Source organism: Vicia villosa, linkage group LG6, assembly GCF_029867415.1.
Source record: "Vicia villosa cultivar HV-30 ecotype Madison, WI linkage group LG6, Vvil1.0, whole genome shotgun sequence".
Taxonomy (NCBI): Eukaryota; Viridiplantae; Streptophyta; class Magnoliopsida; order Fabales; family Fabaceae; genus Vicia; species Vicia villosa.
Window position 1 is genome coordinate 144,436,404 of NC_081185.1, and position 22,783 is coordinate 144,459,186.

Below are 22,783 nucleotides of genomic sequence, written 5' to 3' on the forward strand. Positions count from 1 at the left end.
GACAAGAAACATAAGCAGAAAAACCGACAATCTAGAATGCATGATTAATCTGCTGACAAGAAACATCTTCATAGACAAGAATAAAATAAGGGATAATAGGTATTTACCCCCTATCATATAAGCGAGATTCGGTTTACCTCCCTATTAATTTTTTTTTTGGATTACCCCCTGTATTTTTAGCGTACCCCCCTAAACGTGTAAAAAACAGTGAAAATCAGGGGGGGTAAATCAAAAAAACAAGTTTACAGGGGGTCCTAGGGGGGTAAATCATAGAACTTTTCATATTTCAAGGGGGTAATCCAAAAAAAAAAATCAATTGGGGGTAAACCAAATCTCGCCTATATGGTAGGGGGAAAATACCTATTATCCCATAAAATAATTACTCTTTTATTGAAGTGGTTCAACATTTTCCTTAAAAATACAAATGCACAAAAAAATAATAATAAACATTATACTTCCTAAAATATTCTCACAAATGTTACCATAGGGAATCAACACTCAAGTCAAGATCCATAACTAGCAAGAGGCCAAAAGTGAGGCCGTCTGGTAAGTCACTCAAACTGTAAATTTACCACAGCCTTGATTTATGTAGGAAAATAAACTTAAGTTTCATCTTCACCATCGGAAAGCAAGCAATCTTGTATCTGTTCCCTGAAAACCAAGAGAATATTGCCATGTAAAATTTGATGTCATGAAGAAATGTCTTGTACCATATAAAATAAGTAGACTCTTTCATGTATGTTTCGAAGATAGAAAACCAGTAACAATAAAATTGAACACAATCCAAGCAATTATTCTCCTACTAAAGAAGGGTAGCAAAACATCATAATCTTGCAGTATAACCAAAAGCCTCAACAATTGAAAGAACACCTTTGCCAAGGGGGAAATGCAACGACCTGACTATAAGATCTTAATGGAGTTTAAAACCAATAATGATCATGGACCCTAAGTCCATCAAAAGGTTCCATTTAAATTCATAAATATTTGCATAGCCAAAATAGATTATCCAAATTTCTCATACTATTCCTAGTTTCTTTAGCCCAACTCTCATGAAACAACAAAGTTACCTAAAAGAAAAACACCTATTGTATCAGTGCTATATAAATATTTTCAAGAAGACCCGGTGGCCAGATGGCTTAGACTGAGTTATTACCAAATTTGAAATGTAATTACTTGACCAAGATGGGAAACATATACTCACCTCAGTGCATTCAATTTACCATTGTTGACCTGATTTGACCGGGCAACCACTTTATGCGGTAAATCCATATAAAATTTCTCCATTGATGTGGAATCAGGTGGAAGTATCTGAAATTGACAACTTGAACAGCAAGAAGTATAAAAAGTGTCACTACTTCTGCAATTTTTGTGATTGCTCCAATCAACAATCTCACTTTTGTCAAGTGGGCTATTGCAGAGAGGACAAAAAGATTCTGAGGAAACAGATTCATTGGATTTGAGATTGTATCTCTTTTGCCGTCTTCGAGTTGCCAATGGAACATTACCATCAACAATCTCTGGAATCCTATTGAATTGAAAGGGGATAAGTTTCCCAGCTGTTCTTACAATTGTGCTCTCTCGAGATGGGTTCTCTTCCTGTAAAATAGGTAATCCATTAATGTCTGGATATTGTTAAATTGATTCGAACTCCTACTATAAGGGAAAACTAAATACTAATCAATAAAAAAACATGTTTTCCCTAAACCCTATAAGTGAACACTTAAAACTCCATTTAGAATATGTATATGGCTGTGGGACACTCATAAAAATGGTCACTTTGAACTTTCCTAAGCTAAAATCCATCACCAATATGTCTTCACTCCCAGGCCAAAACTATGTATTAAAGGGGTGGCGCAAAAACAAAATATATACCTGCAATAAAGCCACAAAAGATGACACCAAGCTATTAATGGTAGAACTTGGACTGGTAGACAGTTTAATAGTCTTTAGACTGCCCTGCCAAAAAGATGAGACAAATTCATTCAGTAAGAGTTGTATAATTCAGACCAAGAAACATAGAAGACAGAAGCATTCTAAATTTTCTAAACCAAGAAGTAGACCAAATAAAAGCAACAATGTATTTCTTTGAAAATGTTTATGGCATATTCAGAGGAGCACAAACCTGTCGAGACGGCAAAACATGTTGATCTCTTGAACAAAACAATCACGCAGAGGAAGCACAACTGGAATTTCCCATCTAGCATCAACATACTGGATATCAGCAGGTAATGAATATCCTTGCCCCTGTTATAATATGAAAATGAGTCCCCACTACATAAAGTCGATTCTTCAGTACAACTTCAAGACTAGTGACATTAAGGGCCTGTTTGTTTCCCCTTTAAGACTAACTACAAGTTTTTTTATATTCGTTTTTTCTAAAATGAAACACTAATTTTGACATCCTATAACATAAACATACATTATTGAAGACCAAAACTTAGTAAAAATCGCAATTTTTTCAAAAATTTGAATTTTAAAATGATTTTTATGAAAATCAATTTGAAATAGCTTTAAAATTAAGTGATTTTTTGAAATTTTGATATCCAATTTTTTTTCTATAAATAGATGAAATACCTAAAGTCACATTTTAAGAACTATTCAAACAAAAAATTTATTTGAAGTTTTTATAAAAAGTTTCTTTGTAAAATTTTTTTACACAAAATTATGTAACATTATAAAAATCATTTTTAAAAAAAACCAAAACAAACGGGCCCTAAATTCTCAATTTACTTTTAGTAACAACTTCAACTCAATTGAATTAATATGCCAAAACTTTGGTGTCCCCAAGGCGTAGCTCAAATGGATAATTTCGGACAGTCGGACACCCTAAGGGATTTTAGAAGGAGGTCTAGGGACTCTGGCTACCAACATAACATACTAAGGAGTAACAACAAGCATTTGCCTATAAAGCAGTTGATAAACAGTTAACAAACCTTCACAGTGGCTGAAATGACATGAGCAGCAATCCTTGAAACGCACGAGCCTAGAACAATCCTGTTATACCCAAATTCAGAAGCCACCTGGAAAATGGTTAACAAATTCAAATTGACCACGTTTTCAAACATATACATATGTGTGCCTATAAGCTTCAAACCAAGATAGTATCACAAAATCAAGAAGCAAACCTTTTGCAAGGCCAACATTCGCAGAGAAAGTAACAAATCCTCCCTACCAGTGGGATCACTCACTACATTCATCAGCTCAATTAACCTCTCCTTTCCATCATCAGAATCCGACGAGTAAACAGTCTCAATCGGAACAAAATGAAACTCCTTACTTGGCGGGGCTAAACTCGACACAATCAAACTAATAGCTTCAACTGCCTCTTCCATTTCATGAGAAGGAATCGGAAAAACAACACTCTCATCAATAAACACAACTCCAACACCAAACACAGGTAATGACCTATCTCTACTAGCTTCAAAGTTCTTATGAGCCCTCTCTTGCATATCATGCACAAATTGCAAAGCTACCCTAAAAAAAACACATTTTTATTTTTATCAACCATAAATACAATATAATTCAGCAAAATTAATCAAAGTTATCACATATTACAAATAATGGATTAATTTTTAAAAAAAAAAGGGTTTTGGGTTTGTTGTTAACCTGGAAGAAGGACCACCGGAGAAGGCAACAAGGACCTTATCGGTGGGAGAGATCATAGCGTTTGATGTGACAGCAAGTCGAAACTTCCCGAACAAGTTGCTGCGGAAGCAATCGGCGCAGAAACGACCATCGTCGATTCCGCCGTAACCCGAAACGACGTCGTTTAGCTTGCACTTGAGGCAGAGATTGCTGGAGCTTCTAGAATCAGTCTCTGAAGACGCAGTAGGTTGGTCGCATGTCGTTTCTTCATCTTTGTAGCAACCAGATTGACAGCCGCCGCCGCCGTTGCATGCCATCGACGTCTATCAGTGATTGCAGTCGCTAGGTTGGTTAGGGTTTCAGCCTTTCAGGGTTTAAGTTCAATGTTTTTCAAATTATTTTATTGTCATTTTATTTTGTAGTATTTTTTTTTTTTTTGGCTAATTTGTTTTTAAAAATTAAAACTAAAGAATTTGTAATAACTTAATTATTAAATTTTTTGTGTGCGTGTGTGGTCTAGCGGTGAAACAATTTAGTCTTAGGAATGTATTCCTCTCTAGGTCTCAGGTTCGTTATTTTTTTAATAATGTGCAAAAAGAAAATCGAGTTTTCAACTATAAAAGAAATTTACATTCTAGAAAACTCTTACTAATCAATATATGTACCCTTATGTTTTTTTTAAGAGAATATGTAACTCGGATCTCTCATCCACTATGCGATTGTTAAAATCATCTCTCTAAAAATATTTTTTAGATGTATTTTGAAAGTACTTTTTAATTAAAAAAATTGATTTTTTCCGTAAATTTGAAGTATTAAAACATAATGAAATTAATTGGGAAAATACCAAATTCAATTAAAACATAATGAAACTTGGGAAGATCCCAAATTAATTGAAATTTGTTTAATTAATTTGAGATCTTCTCAAATTTCACTATGTTTTATCGCTTTCGTATATGCACCTATGGAAAAAAAACGAATTTGTTTTAATAAAATGAGACATAAATAGAATTTCGTCTAGTGGCTTTTTATTGAATTGTATTTGCATATCAAGGCTAAGTATCAACTATATCAATTACCTACTAAACACCCTTAATTATTTATTATTATTGTTAAAAATCTTAGTATCTGGCCTTGTGAACAACTAATTCAATGATCAATTTCACTGCCCACTTGCGGGACTCTGTTTAAAGCCAGAGCAAAGCTCTGTATGGATTGACCCAATACATGAATTATTTACGCCCAACAAAATTCAAACTTGAGACTTTGAGAGGAGCACACTCTGAAGACACAAGCCTTAAACACTAGACCAAACTCTGGGGTTAACACCCTTAATTATTGATTAGTAACCATTTCTATAATGTAAATTAACAAATGTAAAAACCTACCTATCATGAGTTTTCTAACATTCAGCAATTAAATCACAATTAAATATTGCATCCACTCATTCTATCTCTCGATTAAAATTTTAAATTTCTCTTACATTTATCTCACACTTTCTCACTTTTATTTTAATTTTTTTCTCTATTTATTTATTATCACTAAAATACTACAATTAAATTTATATGATTATTGTTCATTTTAAATTTAAGTAAATTATTTCAAATTTTACTTGTGTATCTAAATACAATTTCTATTTTATTTTAATCAACAATATACCTTGATTTGAAAGATAAAATTCTTATTTTAAAATATATAAAAAAAATTCTTTCTTCTTTTCACGAGTCTTTTTTATTTAACGATTGTTTAATACAATTGAGTTTATATAATTATTTTTCATTTTACAATTAAGTCACACATTTTAAATTTACAAATGTATATAAATACTGTTTATATTGTATCAAATAAACTTTATATTTCACGGGTCACTATTAGCACAATACATATTTTATTTTAATCAATAATTATCTTAATATAAAATATAAAATCTTTATTTTCAAATTATAAAATTTTCTTTTTCTTTCATCTCATGGGTCCCTTTTTTACTCTTTTTATTTTATTATTTTAATACAATTGAATTTATATAATGAATGTGTATTTTAAAATTAATAGCTAACTTTAAATTCAAATACATATTTAAATACAATTTATATTGTATTAAATAAGTTTACATGTGTGGTCGCACAAGTATCTGGCTAGTTTTTAATTACATTTACTCTAATGAATGGACAAAAGAGTAAATAACATACTACCTCTGGTCCTATTTATAAGAAAAGATTTATTTTTTAGATACATTGAATAACTAATGTATCTCGACAATATATAGACCAAATATATTAGTTATTCAATGAATCTAAAAGTAAATATTTTCCTATAAATAGGACTAGGGGGAGTAGTACACAATGTTAAAGTCCATCAAAATACTTTGTTCCACCACATTGCACAATTCTATTGGTTCAATTTTGCCTTCTCCCCCCTTTTTATCGAATTTCTCTCTCTCTCTCTCTCTCTCTCTCTCTCTCTCTCTCTCTCTCTCTCTCTCTCTCTCTCTCTCTCTCTCTCTATTTTCATCTCATATATTTTCCCTCACGCTCCCTCTCCTCATTTTTTCAGGCTGAAGAACACTCTCATTTTAGCATATCAAAGCTTCATCTCTCCTCATTCTCCTGAACCCATTCACAGAGATGGAAGAACATATTTCCTTAAAACTGATGAAATTCCTCTTATTTTCTATAAGTTAATCTCTCTCGAGCTAGTATTTCCTTCAATCTTTGATCTACATATTTTTAATGTTTCTTGTAAAAAAACACGTTTTTTGGTTTTTCGATTTCCTAACTCATTTATCTTTATTTTCTCACTTTTGTCTTAGTGCTTTTGAGAGTGAATATTCTATCTAAAAGATGTTTGAGTCTAGTGTAAGGACATTATTGTAATATCTCCATTGTGAGAAACTTGTTTTAGTTATGAGTTAAATCAATTGAAAAACTCTTGTTTAATTGTTAAGGTGAACCTAGTAAAACCCTTATTTGGTTAGAAGGTCTTTGTATTCAAAACTCATATTTGATTCATGAGCTTAGCCTAATGTCAAAAGCTTTTGTTTGGTTCAAAATTATCCTGGTAGTAAAATCTCTTAGTTGGGAGGTCTCCATGATTAAAACTTCCGCGTTTAGTTTGAAGGATAGCCAGTATAAAACTACAGTCCTTTTGTACGGAGATTCGTGGGAAAACCTATAAAAAGCTCATATCATACTGGAAAATCTCAAGAAACACTTCTTGGAGAAAGGAGAAGGCCAAATCATTATGGCTAACCTCTATAAATCTCTAGTGCATCTTTCTCTTCCCTTATCTCTTTATATTTCACTTATTTTCTTTCATTGTATTTATTTTTGTCTGATTTTGTATATTCTACTGCTTATCTCTTGTTTCTTTTATAAAAGTGTTTTAAACTCTGGTTTTGTAAAATATTTTTATTTGAACACTATTTTTCAAATTCACCCACACAATTCACTTTGTCTTGTGTTTGGAGTCACTTGTTATGGATTTAATGACATATACTTCGGGGACCAAGGAACAATTTTGTTATGGGTCCAGGTGAAGGGAAATCGCAACCGAAGGAAGAAACTTAGAGCCATTTTCCTCATTAGAAATTACCATCTCAAGATGTTACTCACCGAACACAATCATTCCATATTTCACGTGCATTGAAGGCGAAAACAACCTTACATCTTGATTACCACCCATTATGGCAATCCCCTTTTTGGGTCTCGAGTTAGATGGTTTGAGACGTAGCATCGAAAGTATAGAACCCGAGGAGCCAATGTTTTGTTCTATAATATTTTTGTATATTTCAACCTACCATATCATCTACAAATGTCATCCATGTTCACCTTAAAATGATAACTTGATCGACATCAGTTAAAACGCGGTTTGTAGGGTGTATCGACAATACACATCGATTTGTGCAAGGATTTTCTAAGATAAGAGAGAACTACAAAACGATAACGATAACCATCAAAGGGGTGCAATAAGAGCTTAAACATTGGGATTACCAACATGAAAATAAATAAACCACGAGTATGCCTAGAAAACTCCCAATTAATGTGAAACATGGTACATAATATAGAAGCACACGAATTTACTCTGAGTTAAGCACATATAAGTTTAAAAGGATCAAATAAAGGTTCAAGTAGGATGATAAATATGTGAAGGGGCCAACAACAAATGATGTTCAAATGCGGTGAAAGACAACCATATGCAATTATTCCAAAAGTTAACATCATATACGAGAAACTGACAATGAGGATATTCCCCACATATCTAATCATCAAGTCCAACAAGGACTAAGACCCACTCCTCATGCTTCCCAAAATACCTCATGGATTTAAACGAATCACACTATTGGGATCAAAATAAATGAACTGATGACCAATATAAATACAATGTACATTGCTCTCCAATATTGCTAACTTTGTATGTAAAACAAGTCCACCAGGGGGATACCAAAGATGTTCTCCCATAAATACATGTTTAAAAGGAACATGTTAGAAAATGATATTACCTTACCAAATCTACGACATCCCTCATATTATCTTGTCTTACATCATTGGTCTTCACATCATCTTGTCTTACGCCATTGGTCCTCACATTATCTTTTCTTACATCATTGGTCCTCACATCAAATTCCTTCATCATCTCCTCAATCTCTACTTCTGCCTCATCTATTATCTCATTAAGTGGAATCTCATCCAACACAACTTCAATCTCATCAACAAAAACAGGCTAGGACAGTGTGTGCTTAATAAAGATTTCAACACTAAGATGAACCCTATATAAATCAGCAATCTATAATGCCCCTTTGTCATCTACCAACAATTGGATCCTTATAATATATGTTTTCTATGGCTGCATAACCTAGTTCCTTGATACTACCTAACAACTCAAAAAACTCCACTTATCAGCATCTACTCTCAGTTTAGCAATCTGACCTCCTTCGTACACACTCAAGTCCTTACTAGCAAATTCACCACTATGGTGGATTGTAATGATTAGATATTCATTCATTCACCACTATAGACGCGAAGAGCATAGATTTTAGAAACATGGAATTAAAAACAAAATAGAGTATCAGACCTAACTACGTTACTAATACAGATGCAGGAACTTACCTTTGATGTCGTCTTCATCTTCGCTTTTACCTTGAATGTCGTCTTCGTTCGCAGCAACTTCAACTTGGAGATTCGTCAATGGCAGTTGCGCTAGGGTTTCCTCCAAGAATCAACAATGACAAAATGAAGTTTCTATTTCACTTCCCCTTTCTATTTTATTTCTCTGACAAAATAAACCACCTAGCAATTAAAATAAACACGTGTCTGCCACATGTATGCCACATAGGCCATTCCATTGACTTTGACTAACGGAGCTGACAGAAAGGACAAACGTGATCCTTTTTTAACAATTAAAGGTCCACTTTGACACTTTTTTAGAGATAACGAACCAAAATAGATCTTGGGAAATAGTTAAGGAACCAAAGGGTATTTTGCCTTTTATTTTTTATGGTAAGTGACTTGAACGTCAACGTATTTGTATAAACAAACCCCTTAGACCAAATCAAATTTAAAGGACATCAACCAAAATTTTAAAACTCGTCCTACATTTAACTCATGTGAGTAACTATGGTTTTCACCAGATCAACATCTAATGGTCATATTTTTAAAAATAAAGTGTTTGATGATGATTATACTCATATTTATTATTAGAAGGATATCATAAAGTTACTCTAGTGTGTAAATGTTTCATGACTGAAATAACTTATAATAATTTTATAACTCTTATTTATTAATTCTCACGAAAAAAATAGATAAAATTAAATATTTTTAATGAAATTTACACAATTTTTTTTAAAAAAAGTATAAATTACTAATTGTTCTAAAATTATTAAATCATGTGTCACCCATATTTTTGAGTCTATGAAAACAAACATATCTACTAAGTTTTGGAACCTATATTTTATTTTCATAGTTAATTTCTTTTCAAAACATATCTTTTAGTTAAATGTGATGGCAAATTTAACTAATCCACATACACAAGAGGTTTACCTTCTCTAACTATGATGTTTGAAGCCAAAGTAAGAGCTCTAATCTTATTTTGAAAACGGAGAAAATAGAGTGACAGCAATATGAGTTACATACTAAAGACAAGAACTAAGCAAACAATATAAATTTACTATTGAACAACATGCTGCGGCAGAGTACTCAATCATTTGCATATTTTCAAGCATCCCTTACTTTTCCAATTCTCAAATACACTTGAAACTTAGCAATCTTTTGTCCATCATCACCCCAAGCAACTTTGAATTTTTCAACAACATCATCCTCAAGAAGCTCAACCCCTTTCTTCTTTGATGCCTGATAAGCAGATCTTGATCTAATATAATTCAAGAAATCATCAACATCCATCACAGTCTCACCCTCAAACTCAAACGGTCCCGTATGATCAACTCCCTCCACAGGATCAAATGGAAACTCAATACTTCTATAATTATCCTCAAGTAACTCACGTCTTGGATCCCAATAAGGTTTTGCATCAAGAGAATATAACTTGTTGTGCATAGCATCAACTTCATCATTAACTCTTGGTGAAGTGTAACACCAACTAGCAATGACACCGTGAGGCTTCTTGAGAACCCAGTTGACTTGTTTGTAGAAAGATGAGAGGTCAAGCCAGTGAAGGGCTTGAGCAATGGTGACGAGGTCTATTGTTCCTTGAGATGACACCATTTGTTCAAGCTCAGTGATGGACATGGTTGATGGGGTGTGTTGGTATCGTATGTTGGGAAGTTTGGTTGCAAATTCAAGCTGTTTCTCACTAGCATCTGTAGCAATCACATTCTTGTACAAAGTAGTTAACTGAAATCACAAATTATTCTGTCATATAAAAACAAGAGAAATGTTTTATAAAACAAGATCTAGTATTATGGTATTGAGAAGAGAGACTCACAGATTTAGCAGCTTGGCCAGTTCCGGTGGCGACATCCCAAGCAAGATCGTGAGAGAGAGTCTTGGAAGCTATGAATTGAAAGAGTTGTGGTGGATAACTTGGTCTTGCATCTGCATATTCTTTTCCCTGGTTCACAAAATGTTCTGCCATATCTATTATCTTCTTTAGCAGGATAATTTTCTTAGTAGTATTTAGATCAATTGAACTTTTGCATATTTCCTGCCTAATGCACTAGATATTTATGATGGTGAGGCCTTCGCTGGCACGCACATGAAAATTGTTTGGGAAGCTTTGAACTGTATGGGCCCATTTCGTGGTTGAAATATCTGACTGACATATCTTATCACGTTTGAATTATTGTAATACCATTGACTTAGAGTACAAGGGGTAGTTCATGTACCTCTCTTCTGAACCACTTGCTGCAACCACATCCCTTCACCAAATTGACTCTTTGCTTCTCATCTTTCTACATGCCCAAGATAGAGCTTGCATTATAATGTTACCATATCTATGTTTCAACAATCCTGCCCAAATTGCATTTTCCTCCACTAACATCCTCTAATTCTACTTGCAGATCAGAATCTTGTTAAGCAACTCTAAGTTTTTGATTCCCAATCCTCCCTCATATCATATTGAGGAGTGAGACTTTGAAGTACCTTTTCGACCTTCATTTGCTCTGTCAACATCTCTCCAGAATTCTTCATCTGGTTGGTTAATTCTTGAACCCTTGTGAAAAAAATCTGCTATCGATTCGCCCTCTTTCATATGCAGCATTTCATACTGCTTTCTCAAAGAGTGGAGGCGAACCTTCTTGACCTTCTTTCCAGCATGTTCCATGCTTCTTTCGATGTTGCAGCGTGGGAGATTTTATCAAACACTTTCACTTCAACGCATTGGTGAATGTAAAATAGTACCTTCTGATCCTTCTTCTTGGACTCCTTGTATGACAATCAGAGAGAGAGAGAGAGAGAGAGAGTAGTGGAGTGAAAAAAGACATTATTGTTTATTGATTGAGTGAGAGTATTACAAAATACACAGGTTATTAATATATACTATATATACATGAAGTAATAAACTTATACAGTCAGCATGTAACTCAATTTTTTAACTAGACTCACTAAATTTATGAAATTGATAAATAGTAGTACAAGTTAGAGACTCATTGTATTCCATCCACATGAAATGGATAAAATGTCTTATGTATATGCAATGTAAAGTATGAATCTGAAATGAAGACACAACTACTACCACTTACCATAAACTCCACATCTGCTTTTGATAGAATAGAATATTTTATCATCATGGCTGAATCATTTGTGTTTGATATTGCTGATTCACTTCTTGGAAAGCTTGCTTCATATGTTTGTGAAGAAGCTTCTCGAGCCTATGGTGTTTATGAAGATCTCCAAGGGATCAAAGACACTCTATCCATTGTGAGAGGTCTTCTATTGGATGCTGAGGAGAAGAAGGACCAGAAACATGGGTTACGTGAATGGCTGAGGCAGCTTCAGAGCATCTGCTCTGACGCTGAAGATGTATTGGATGGATTTGAGTTGCAACACAAGCGAAAGCAAGTTGTGGAAGCTTCTGGAAGCACAAGGATGAAGTTACGCCACTTCTTTTCTTCTTCGAATGCACTTGCTTTCCGTCTAATGATGGCACGTCAAATGAAAAAGATTAGGGATAGATTGGATAAGGTAGCAGCTAAGGGGACAAGATTTAGTCTTGCAACAATAAGTGTTGATCCTGGATTTGTTGTGCAAAGGAGAGAAATGACTTTCTCTCATATAGATGCTCTGGATGTTATAGGAAGGGAGAATGATAGGGAGGAAATTATTAAGCTTTTAATGCAACCTCATCCTAAGGGTGATGGTGATGGTGATAAAAGTTTGTGTGTTATTCCCATAGTGGGAATTGGAGGAATGGGGAAGACCACCCTTGCTAAGTTGGTATTCAATGATGAGAGATTGGATGATCTTTTTCAATTGAAGATGTGGGTGTGTGTCTCTAATGATTTCGACATCAGGAAAATAATTATTAAAATTGTTAACGCTGCTTCAGAATATATTCCATCTACTCCTCTTGCTTACCAAGAGAACATTAACAACTTGGATATTGAGCAGTTACAATGTCGTCTTCGAAATAAACTTTCTAAGCAGAAGTTTTTGCTTGTATTGGATGATATATGGAATGACGATCGTGCAAAATGGATTATCTTAAAAGACTTGTAAAAAGGAGGGGCAACAAGAAGCAAAATCATAGTGACAACACGTAGTAACTCAATCGCTTCAATGATGGGTACTTTCCATTGCTCCTATGTTTTAGAAGGTCTTTCTCATGAAAGTTGTTTATCTCTGTTTGCCAAATGGGCATTTAAGGAAGGTGAAGAGGATAAATATCCAAATCTAATGGAGATCGGAAAACAAATAGTGAGAAAATGCCGAGGGGTTCCATTAGCAGTGAGAACATTAGGAAGTTCTTTGTACTCTAAATTTGATTTAAACAAGTGGGAATTTGTTAGAGATTCTGAGATATGGAATTTAAAACAAAATGAAGATGACATTTTACCCGCGCTTAAGTTAAGCTATGATCAATTGCCATCTCATTTGAGGCATTGTTTCACATACTTTTCACTTTATCCCAGAGACTTTGGCTTCACAAGTGATCAAATCACTAAACTTTGGATGGCGCTAGGATTACTACCATCACAAGATGGAAATCAAATGCTGGAGAATATTGCGAGTGAGTATATAGATGAGTTACATTCAAGGTCGTTTCTTCAAGATTTTAAGGACTTTGGCCACTTCTACTATTTCAAAGTACACGATTTGGTGCATGATCTTGCTATGTATGTTGCGAAAGATGAGTGTGTAGTAGTTGACTCCCATACTCGGAATATATCTCAGCAAGTAAGACATTTCTCAATTGTTGAAAATGGTCCACTTACTGCTTTATTCCCCAAATCCAAAAGTGCGAGGACTATACTATTTCCCGTCAAAGGATGGGGCCTTGGCAGTCAATCTTTGTTGGATGCATGGATATTAAGATACAAATATTTACGGATTTTAGATTTGAGTGATTCTTCGTTTGAGACTCTGCCCAATTCAATTGCTAAATTGGAGCACTTGCGTGTTCTCAATCTTTCTGATAACTGCAATATCAAAATACTTCCCCTTTCTATTTGCAAACTCCAATGTTTGCAAGTTTTGTCACTCAGTGGTTGCATGAATCTTGAAACATTGCCAAAAGAGTTAGGTAAACTAATCAGCCTTCGTCAACTGTACATAACCACAAAGCAGTCTGTCCTGTCACTAGATGAATTTGCAAGCTTGACCAATCTTCAAACTCTGAGCTTTGAATATTGTGACAATTTGGAGGTTTTGCTCGGAGAGGTAGAACTCGCCTCCCTTGAAGCATTGACGGTTCGTTGTTGTAGAAGCCTTGTATCCTTACCTCTCGGTAGTCTCTTTAAACTAGAGGCTTTGCTAATCATAGATTGTATGAGGCTTGATCTTAGTATGACTCAAAACACAACAAAAAAATGGAGGATGAGTTTTCTTCATCTTGAGAATTTATCGTGGCTAGAGACATTGCCTGAATGGATCAAAGAAGCTGTAGAGACTTTACAGACCTTGATAATTATTAATATTCCTACGCTTCGGAAACTTCCCGACAGTTTGATAATAATGGCTCGCCTTAAAATGCTTCATATTGCTGGCTGTCTTCTTTTGCATCGGCTTCCAAGGGGTATGCGACTCCTCACTTCCCTTGAGGCTTTGACCATAGATGGTTGTCCTGAATTATGTCAAAAATATGAACCGTCTTCTGGTCAATACTGGCCCGTGATTTCTCACATTAAACATGTTTCCATTGGATAACTAGAAAAGAAGAAGAGAAGATTAAACTGGCTATATAGCTTTTGTTAATATTCTTTCCTGCTGAATGAATGTAATGGAGACTGTTAACATTTTTTCTGTTTGCATCAGGCAAACATTTGAAAACTGTATCAATTTATATATGGATGCATGAAGCTTGAAAATGCATGTTGTTCTCTTCTGTAATTTTTAATGATATTTTATTTTCAAGTGTTATTTTAGATAGTTTGAAATGTGGGGTGTCAATTTAGTTGAGATGTCTTCTCTCCATCTTTTTACACTAATTGATTTTATTTAAAAATAAAAGAGCATATTTAACATATTTTCAGCAATGTAAATGATGCTACTTCTATTTTTATATTTGTTTGCCAATCACGTGCAAAATTTTAAAATTACTGAAACAAGAGTAAATAGATCAGAATTTTAAAAAAAAACTTTGGCATAGAATCATAATATTATAATCGGATGGTATATTATCATGTAAGTGCATCTTAAAAAGAGACTATATGTAACTTTCGTTTTGTACCCGCCAAAGATCTGAAAGGCTAAGCATCAAAAGATACCTCCACAAGGTAGTTAAGAATTAGGTATAACAGCATCGGAGAGTCCAACACCTAATCGGTTTGATAAGACGCTTCCTTACATCTCAAGCTAGGGAATACGGAACAGTTCTAACTGATCTAGATGTGCGCAAAAATGAAACCATGCCGCATGAAGAGCTCGGCTCATGGGTCGGAACCAAAATGAAAACCTCGAGGCTGGTTTCATATGGAAACTTCAAGATAGTGAACCTCGACAAAAATTCGGCCAGGTCAATCTGGATAGGATCCAACTTGTCGATTTTAGTGAGAAAAGTCCTTATTGAGTGTCTAAGAGCTAACATCGACTTCAACCGAGATTACCCCAAATATTTTTATCCACTCCCTAACATCGACAAGCTGGTAGGTAACTCTGTAGGTTACAAATTGTTGTCATTCATTGATGTGAATTCTAGATACAACCAAATTCCAATGCATGAAGCAGACAAAGAAAAAATCGCCTTAATGACAGATAGAGCTAACTATCGTTACAATGTCATGTCCTTTAGCTTGAAGAACATAGAAGTAACATATCAATGAATGATGAACAAAGTCTCAATGAATGATGAACAAAGTCTTTGAAGAGGAAATAGTTGAAACACTAGAAGTCTACATGAATGACATGATCGCAAAGTTCAACAAAGAAGAGCAACTGAATGGTAATCTGACTCGTGTTTTCTGACGAGTTTGATGATACAATATGAGACTGGTCGCCCGGAGAAGTGCACCTTCAGAGTAAGGACTGAAAAGTTCTTGGGATTCTACCTGACGAAAAAAGGCATTAAAGCAAACTCAGACAAATGTGGGGTGGTGATTAAAATGGATGCGCCAATCATGAAAAAAGAACTAATGAAGCTAAACGAAATGTTCATAGTCTTAAATAGATTCACCTCAAGGTTGGGTCACCATGCATTACCGTTTTACAGACTGCTAAAGAAAGAAGCACACTTTGATTGAACCCCAAAATGCAAACGAGTGTTCGTATCGTTGAAAGCGACCTTATATACCCCCCCGCTAGTTTAATATAGACCATTAGTCTGGGAAACTATATTCCTCTACTTGGCAGTTTCCTCCAAAGAAGCCAATGTTTTCCTCACCCTATAAACAAAATATAACTAGATCCCAGTGTACTTCCTATCCAAAGCATTAGTCTGGGAAACTATATTCCTCTACTTGGCAGTTTCTATTGGAATTAAATAATGTTAGGAGATTTTTTAAGATCACTAGACATAGGGCATACTCAGCAATGACTAGTTATTTTATATTGGAACAAATATGTATTGGTTGTGACTTCGCCCAAGACATTGGGGAATTTAATCAAACGACACATGTTTCTTAACGACACATTGAGCGCAACTATTTTGTAAAGTAGTTGTGATATAAAAATCCAGACATGATTTAACTACGTGAAAAAGGACAAATGATTCGAATGGGGGCTTAATTGTTTCTTTTACTGGATTTTTTCAATGTTAGTTTAGTTCAAGTAATTTTACAATTAATATTACATCTAATTCAATCGCACTACGTTCACCCTTTTTACCCTTTTTACTTTATGTCACGCGTTTAGCTAATCGCAAGGACGATCACCTTAGTTTTGTAGAAATTAAAGCAATGTATATGAACCGGTAGTTTCACTCATCATTTGTGATTTTTTGTTGACACAAGTTATACTACTGACTTATTTTCACAACAACACAAGCCTTCGAGTATTCCTATTGAACAAAATTATAAGATTAGCTATGAGGATGAAATCAACAAAGTTGACAAGGGCCGATTTCATAGGTTAGTGAAAAACTTGATTTACTTTGGCACACTAGGCCAAGTTTGACATATGTATTTAGTGTGGTGAGTAAATTCATGCAAGATACAAGGGTGAGACAGTTGCACGTTGTAGACTATTATCTATCTCAATATCACTCCAGGGAGAGGAATCATATTTAAAAGCAGTGTAAGTCTAAACATGGAGACTTGCATTGGTGTTGGTTATGCAAGTTTAATAATTGATAGAATATTTACTTCAAACTATTATACTTTTTTGTGTGCAAATCTTACTGTTTGTGATAACAAGTGTCTTCAAACACAAGTGAGGGGGGATCGTGATTTTGTAGAAATCGATATTAATTTTAAAAGATTTCTTTTCTTAAAAACGATTTATGTTAGTTCAACAGTTAAGCATAGATAAAGCAACACTAAACTAGAAAACAAGGAATTAGAAAGGAAAAAAAATTAAATAACATAAAGTAAAGAGATAGGAGATAAAGAGATTGCACTAAGATTTATACAAGTTCGGTCTAACCACTTGTCCTTCTCATGTACTCAAAAATTTCTTCTTAAGAGTTTCACTAATAAAATATTTTGAGCATTTAAGGATATACCCACGAACATTCTTACAACAAATGAGAGATTTTACACATAATGATCTCCAAACCAAACTGAACTTTTAATAGGATGAACTCACAAACTAAGTAGATATTTTAATTAACTATTCCTAAGAACCTAATGAAAATTTACCAGGACAATATCAAAAATCAAACAAAGATCTTACTAGGACAACCTCTTATTATTATATTGTTAATGAAACATTTATTATATTATCAATTTTGTTGGGTCGTCAATGTCAAGGGTGACGGTGTCTGCAGTTTTCGAGTTGTTTCTGCTTTATTCAGCAAAGGAGAAGAGAAACACACACTTATCTACCATCAACTTATCCAAGAGTTGAGGAGCAATAAAGAATCATACACACAGCTATTTGGGAATAAATAAAATTTTGAAAAAATTTATCACTCTCTTGTTCCTTGCATTAGTGGACCTACAACGGAGGAAAAGTTGATGAACTTCCCTAAAACGGGGCATCTTATAGCAAGTGTGTATGATAGAGTATGTATTGATCTTACAAAATACGGTTTCTCTAAAACTTTTTTTCTCACTGCGGACTGCACCACCCCCAAATCCAAATGATGATATTATCTGTGTCGGGAGAGTTTCAAACTCGCGATATTTTATTAAAGTTTATTTGAAATCGGGATGCCCTATGCCACTTGCATCACCGGAGTGAATAGCTCATTCAACAATCAAAGCCGAAACTTGGTCGGACCATTTTGTTGAAAGGATGCAAGAGTTCACAAAATTGAGCAAGATTGAGAGAAACAAATAAACAAAAGTCAAATGGGATACCACCAATAGTTATTTTAGTATTTATTTATCAACTTTTTGTAAGTAACATTGTACTAATGTGTTATGGTGTCTAATATATACATTTTGAAGTTTGTTAAAATAATTCAGCATTCATTACATGTTTTGATTATGTTCTGTTTTTGTTCTGTTATTCCAGTGAAGGTTTCAGAAATACAACTCTGAAATAAAGGATGTTACCAAAGATGCATTTGCGGAACATTCCCTGATACAAGATAGAATTTATGAGGTACATATTAGTCTAACTATAAATGTATAACATTTGTCTTATTGTTTCATACCAAAACACATTTCACCAGAATAAACATCATTTGGCATGTCGGAAATATTCACTTTAACGGTGTGACATCCTCAAGAGAATTTAAGACCACTGAGTATACCTTTCTTGAAGATCTGAAATACACTCTGCAGAAGCTCCTACCATATGGCGACAATCGCAAAATTGTGAAGATCAAATATCGTTCGCCATCCAATGACAAATAAGGGATTGAGTTCTACTACTATGAGTTAAAAACAAACGTTGATTTAAGGGGGAAAACAAAATTCGTTTAGAATTAAAAGTTTCTATTGAGATGGATATGGTTGTTTCGAGGATGATCGATGATATTATCAAGATGTTGCAACGTCCACCTAGATATTGAAATGTAATATTTGATCTATGTTTAAATTCATTATGTATTGTTGATTTTATGATATCAATGATAATTTATTTTGTCAACATGATATTTTTTTATTATGTTTTTTTGCTACTGTCTTATAACACTACGTAAATACTTCTTCGTAATTTTTACGACAATGCATCTATAGAATAAAACCTCATAAGTATATCTCCGAAAACCGTGGACATTCCCTATGCATTAAGAAACCCTCTAAAGTTCTTATTGAGAATTGTACACTCTATTTTTGTTTTTTGTTAATATAAAAACTGATTTTTGCAAGAAATAATTTCTATTTATGAAATCCCTATGTTTCACATGTCAATATTAGATTTCAATATTTTTAACGAATTATACTGAGACTTGACAAAACTTTGTTCAACTCAACCTATTCCCACACATATCCTTACTAATAAAACCAATTCGACTTCTATATACATCCCTCACTAGGATCTAGTATCTCAGTAGAAACTTATAAATTTTTTATTGAGAATGGTACACTCTACTTTTTTTTTTTTAAGATAAAAATTGATTTTTTACTATTTATGAAATTTATAAATAGTACAAGTTAATGATTCATGGTATTCCATCCACATGAAATGGATAAAATGTCTAATGTATATGCAATGTAAAGTATGAATCTGAACGAAAGACACAGTTGCTACCACTTACCATAAACTCCACCTCTACTTTTTTCTTCATCGACTTTCTCACCATGGCCGAATCATTTGTGTTTGATATTGCTGATTCACTGCTTGGAAAACTTGCTTCTTATATTTGTGAAGAAGCTGCTCAAGCTTATGGTGTTTATGAAGATCTCCAAGGGATCAAAGACACTCTATCCATTGTGAGAGGTCTTCTCTTGGATGCTGAGGACAAGAAGGACCATAAACATGGGTTACGTGAATGGCTGAGGCAGCTTCATAACATCTGCTCTGACGCTGAAGATGTATTGGATGGATTTGAGTTGCAACACAAGAAAAAGCAAGTTGTGGAAGCTTCTGGAAGTACAAAGATGAAGGTACGCCACTTCTTTTCTTCCTCTAATCCAGTTGTTTTCCGTCCTAAGATGGCGCATCTACTCAAAAGAATAAGAGATAGATTGTATAAGGTAGCATCTGATGGGAACAAGTTTGGTCTTGCAACAATAAGTATTGATCATGGACTTGTTGTTCCAAGGAGAGAAACCACTCATTCCTATATTGATGCTTTGGATGTTATAGGAAGGGAGAACGATAGGGAAGAAATTATCAAGCTTTTAATGCAACCTCATCCTCGAGGTGACGGTGATGGTGATCAAAGTTTGTGTGTTATTCCCATAGTGGGAATTGGAGGATTGGGGAAGACCACACTTGCTAAGTTGGTATTCAATGATAAGAGAATGGATGAACTTTTCCAATTGAAGATATGGGTGTGTGTCTCTAATGATTTTGACATCAGGCAGCTAATAATAAAAGTCATTAACTCAGCTTATGCTTCAGCTTCAGTTCCTACGGCCGCGGCTATTGCTCCCCAAGAAAATATTAACAACTTTGATATTGAGCAACTACAAATACGTCTTCGATATAAGCTTTCTCGTCAAAAGTTTTTGCTTGTATTGGATGATATATGGAATGAAGATCGTGCAGAATGGATTAAATTCAAAGACTTAATAAAAGTTGGTGCACCAGGAAGCAAAATCATAGCAACAACTCGTAGTAGCTCAATTGCTTCAATGATGAGTACGTTACCCTCTTATGTCTTAGGAGGTCTTTCTCAAGAGAATTGTTTATCTCTTTTTGTCAAATGGGCATTTAAAGATGGTGAAGAAGAAAAATATCCAAATTTAGTTGAGATCGGAAAAGAAGTTGTGAAAAAATGCAAAGGGGTTCCACTAGCCGTGACAACGCTAGGAAGTTCTTTGTTCTCAAAATATGATTTAAATAAGTGGAGATTTGTTAGAGACTCAGAGTTATGGAATTTAAAACAAAACAAAAATGAAATTTTACCTGCACTTAAATTAAGCTATGATCAAATGCCATTTAATTTGAGGCATTGTTTCACATACTTTTCACTTTATCCAAAAGATTTTGGCTTCACTAGTGTTCAAATCACTAAACTCTGGGTAGCACTGGGATTAATACAATCACAAGATGGAAATCAAAGTCTCGAGAGTATTGCAAGAGATTATATCGATGAACTACATTCAAGGTCGTTTCTTCAAGATTTTGAGGACTTTGGGCACTTCTACTATTTCAAAGTACATGATTTGGTGCATGATCTTGCATTGTATGTTGCGAAAGATGAGTGTGTAGCAGTTGACTCGCATACTCGGAATATATCTCAGCAAGTAAGGCATTTCTCAATTGTTGATAATGGTTCACTTGACAGTGCTTTATTCCCCAAATCCAAAAGTGTGAGAACTGTATTATTTCCTATTGGAGGAGTTGGTCTTGAAAGTGAATCAATGTTGGATACATGGATATCAAGATACAAATACTTACGGATTTTAGATTTAAGTGATTCTTCGTTCCATAAGCTACCTGATTCAATTTCAAAATTGGAGCATCTGTGTGTTCTTAACCTTTCTAATAATTGCAAAATCACACGACTTCCCTATTCTATTTGTAAACTCCAAAGTTTGCAAGTTTTGTCACTCAGTGGTTGCTTGAAGCTTGAAAAACTACCTACAGAATTAGGAAAGCTGATCAACCTTCGACAACTGTACATAACTACAAAACAGTCTGTTATTCCGCATAATATATTTGCAAACTTGACTAATCTTCAAACTTTAAGTTTTGAATATTGTGACTCTCTGGAGTTCTTGTTCAATGGAGTGCAATTCACTTCTCTTGAAACATTGATAGTTCGTTGCTGCGGAAGATTAAAATCCTTACCTTTTTATATTCTCCCTAAACTGGAGGCTCTGTTAGTCATTGGTTGTGAGAATTTAGACCTCAGTCTATCAGAGAATCACACTCTTGAAAATCCAATGGAAAGATGGAGAATGACTTTTCTTTATCTTGAGAATGAATGCCTATGGACCTTGCCTGAATGGATTGAAGGTGTGGTAGAGACTTTACAGACCTTGATAATTATAAATCTTCCTATGCTTCAGAGGCTTCCCGAGTGTTTGGCAAGAATGGCTCATCTTAAAATGCTCTATATTGCCGAATGTATTGTACTGGCTCATTTCCCAGTTGGAATAAAACACCTAACTTCCCTTGTAGCTTTGACCATACACAATTGTCCTATATTGGGTGGAGAATGCCATCCACATTCTGGTCAGTACTGGCCCGTGATTTCTCACATCAAACGTGTTTCCATTGGATTAGGAACCTCATGAGAGAGGGATCACTCATTATGTTCCACCGTAACTTAGGTAAAAGCATTACTATATAATTTGATTTTATGATTGTTATAAAAAGATATTTTAATTATATTATGGTATATTAGACTTCACGTGTAATCGCTTTTCTTCCTATCCTACAGTGTAACTACAGGCACCTCCCCATGCAGAAGTGATTTTAATGTGAGAGAGCAGGATGCTTAGGGAATACATGTGTGATTTCAGGTCCAGTATGAGAGAGCATGCCAGTGTTGGAGAAGATAAACGGCAGAAGAAAGCTTTAGATTCTTAGGATTCAGTAATAGGAATAAAAAATAATTGTTTCCATGGTCAGTATGTTAGACATGTAGTCGAGTAAAATGTAATGCTTATTAAGTGTTACATTCCATTCCTTTATTTATAATATATACTCAAGCAGTTATAAGAAAACTCGGCACCTATTGAATTAAATTTGAAGTTAGTTTAATCTTTTGGATAAAGGGTATTTAGTTGCCTTCTGAAGTCATACGTTGAATTCTAAAAATATTTAACGTTGTAATTGCTCCCAAAATGCTAGTGTCTAGAAGAATAAAATTACAAGTCCAAGCATTGTATAGCCTAGCCACTGATCAATTAGGAATTAATGATTGTATTGTG

General features: G+C 34.3%; 3 protein-coding genes and 1 pseudogene across 3 annotated transcripts; 2 read left to right on the plus strand and 2 right to left on the minus strand.

Moving 5' to 3' along the window:
* Positions 1-427: 427 nt before the first annotated feature.
* LOC131610338 (cytoplasmic tRNA 2-thiolation protein 2) lies at positions 428-3,969 on the minus strand. Its single transcript, XM_058882257.1, has 7 exons — positions 3,607-3,969; positions 3,126-3,474; positions 2,934-3,020; positions 2,123-2,244; positions 1,873-1,951; positions 1,202-1,596; positions 428-651 (listed from the first exon to the last, which is right to left on the minus strand). Exons 1-7 carry the CDS (start codon positions 3,900-3,902, stop codon positions 603-605), a joined length of 1,377 nt encoding a protein of 458 aa, XP_058738240.1. The 5' UTR covers positions 3,903-3,969; the 3' UTR covers positions 428-602.
* A 5,575-nt stretch (positions 3,970-9,544) lies between these two features.
* LOC131610342 (uncharacterized) lies at positions 9,545-10,668 on the minus strand. The gene is made up of 2 exons (XM_058882260.1): positions 10,519-10,668; positions 9,545-10,427 (listed from the first exon to the last, which is right to left on the minus strand). Exons 1-2 carry the CDS (start codon positions 10,666-10,668, stop codon positions 9,792-9,794), a joined length of 786 nt encoding a protein of 261 aa, XP_058738243.1. The 3' UTR covers positions 9,545-9,791.
* Positions 10,669-11,618: 950 nt separating this feature from the next.
* On the plus strand, positions 11,619-14,698 carry LOC131610341 (putative disease resistance protein RGA3; annotated as a pseudogene).
* A 4,722-nt stretch (positions 14,699-19,420) lies between these two features.
* LOC131610344 (disease resistance protein RGA2-like) lies at positions 19,421-22,576 on the plus strand. The gene is made up of 2 exons (XM_058882263.1): positions 19,421-22,180; positions 22,291-22,576. Exon 1 carries the CDS (start codon positions 19,535-19,537, stop codon positions 22,142-22,144), a length of 2,610 nt encoding a protein of 869 aa, XP_058738246.1. The 5' UTR covers positions 19,421-19,534; the 3' UTR covers positions 22,145-22,180; positions 22,291-22,576.
* Positions 22,577-22,783: the final 207 nt, after the last annotated feature.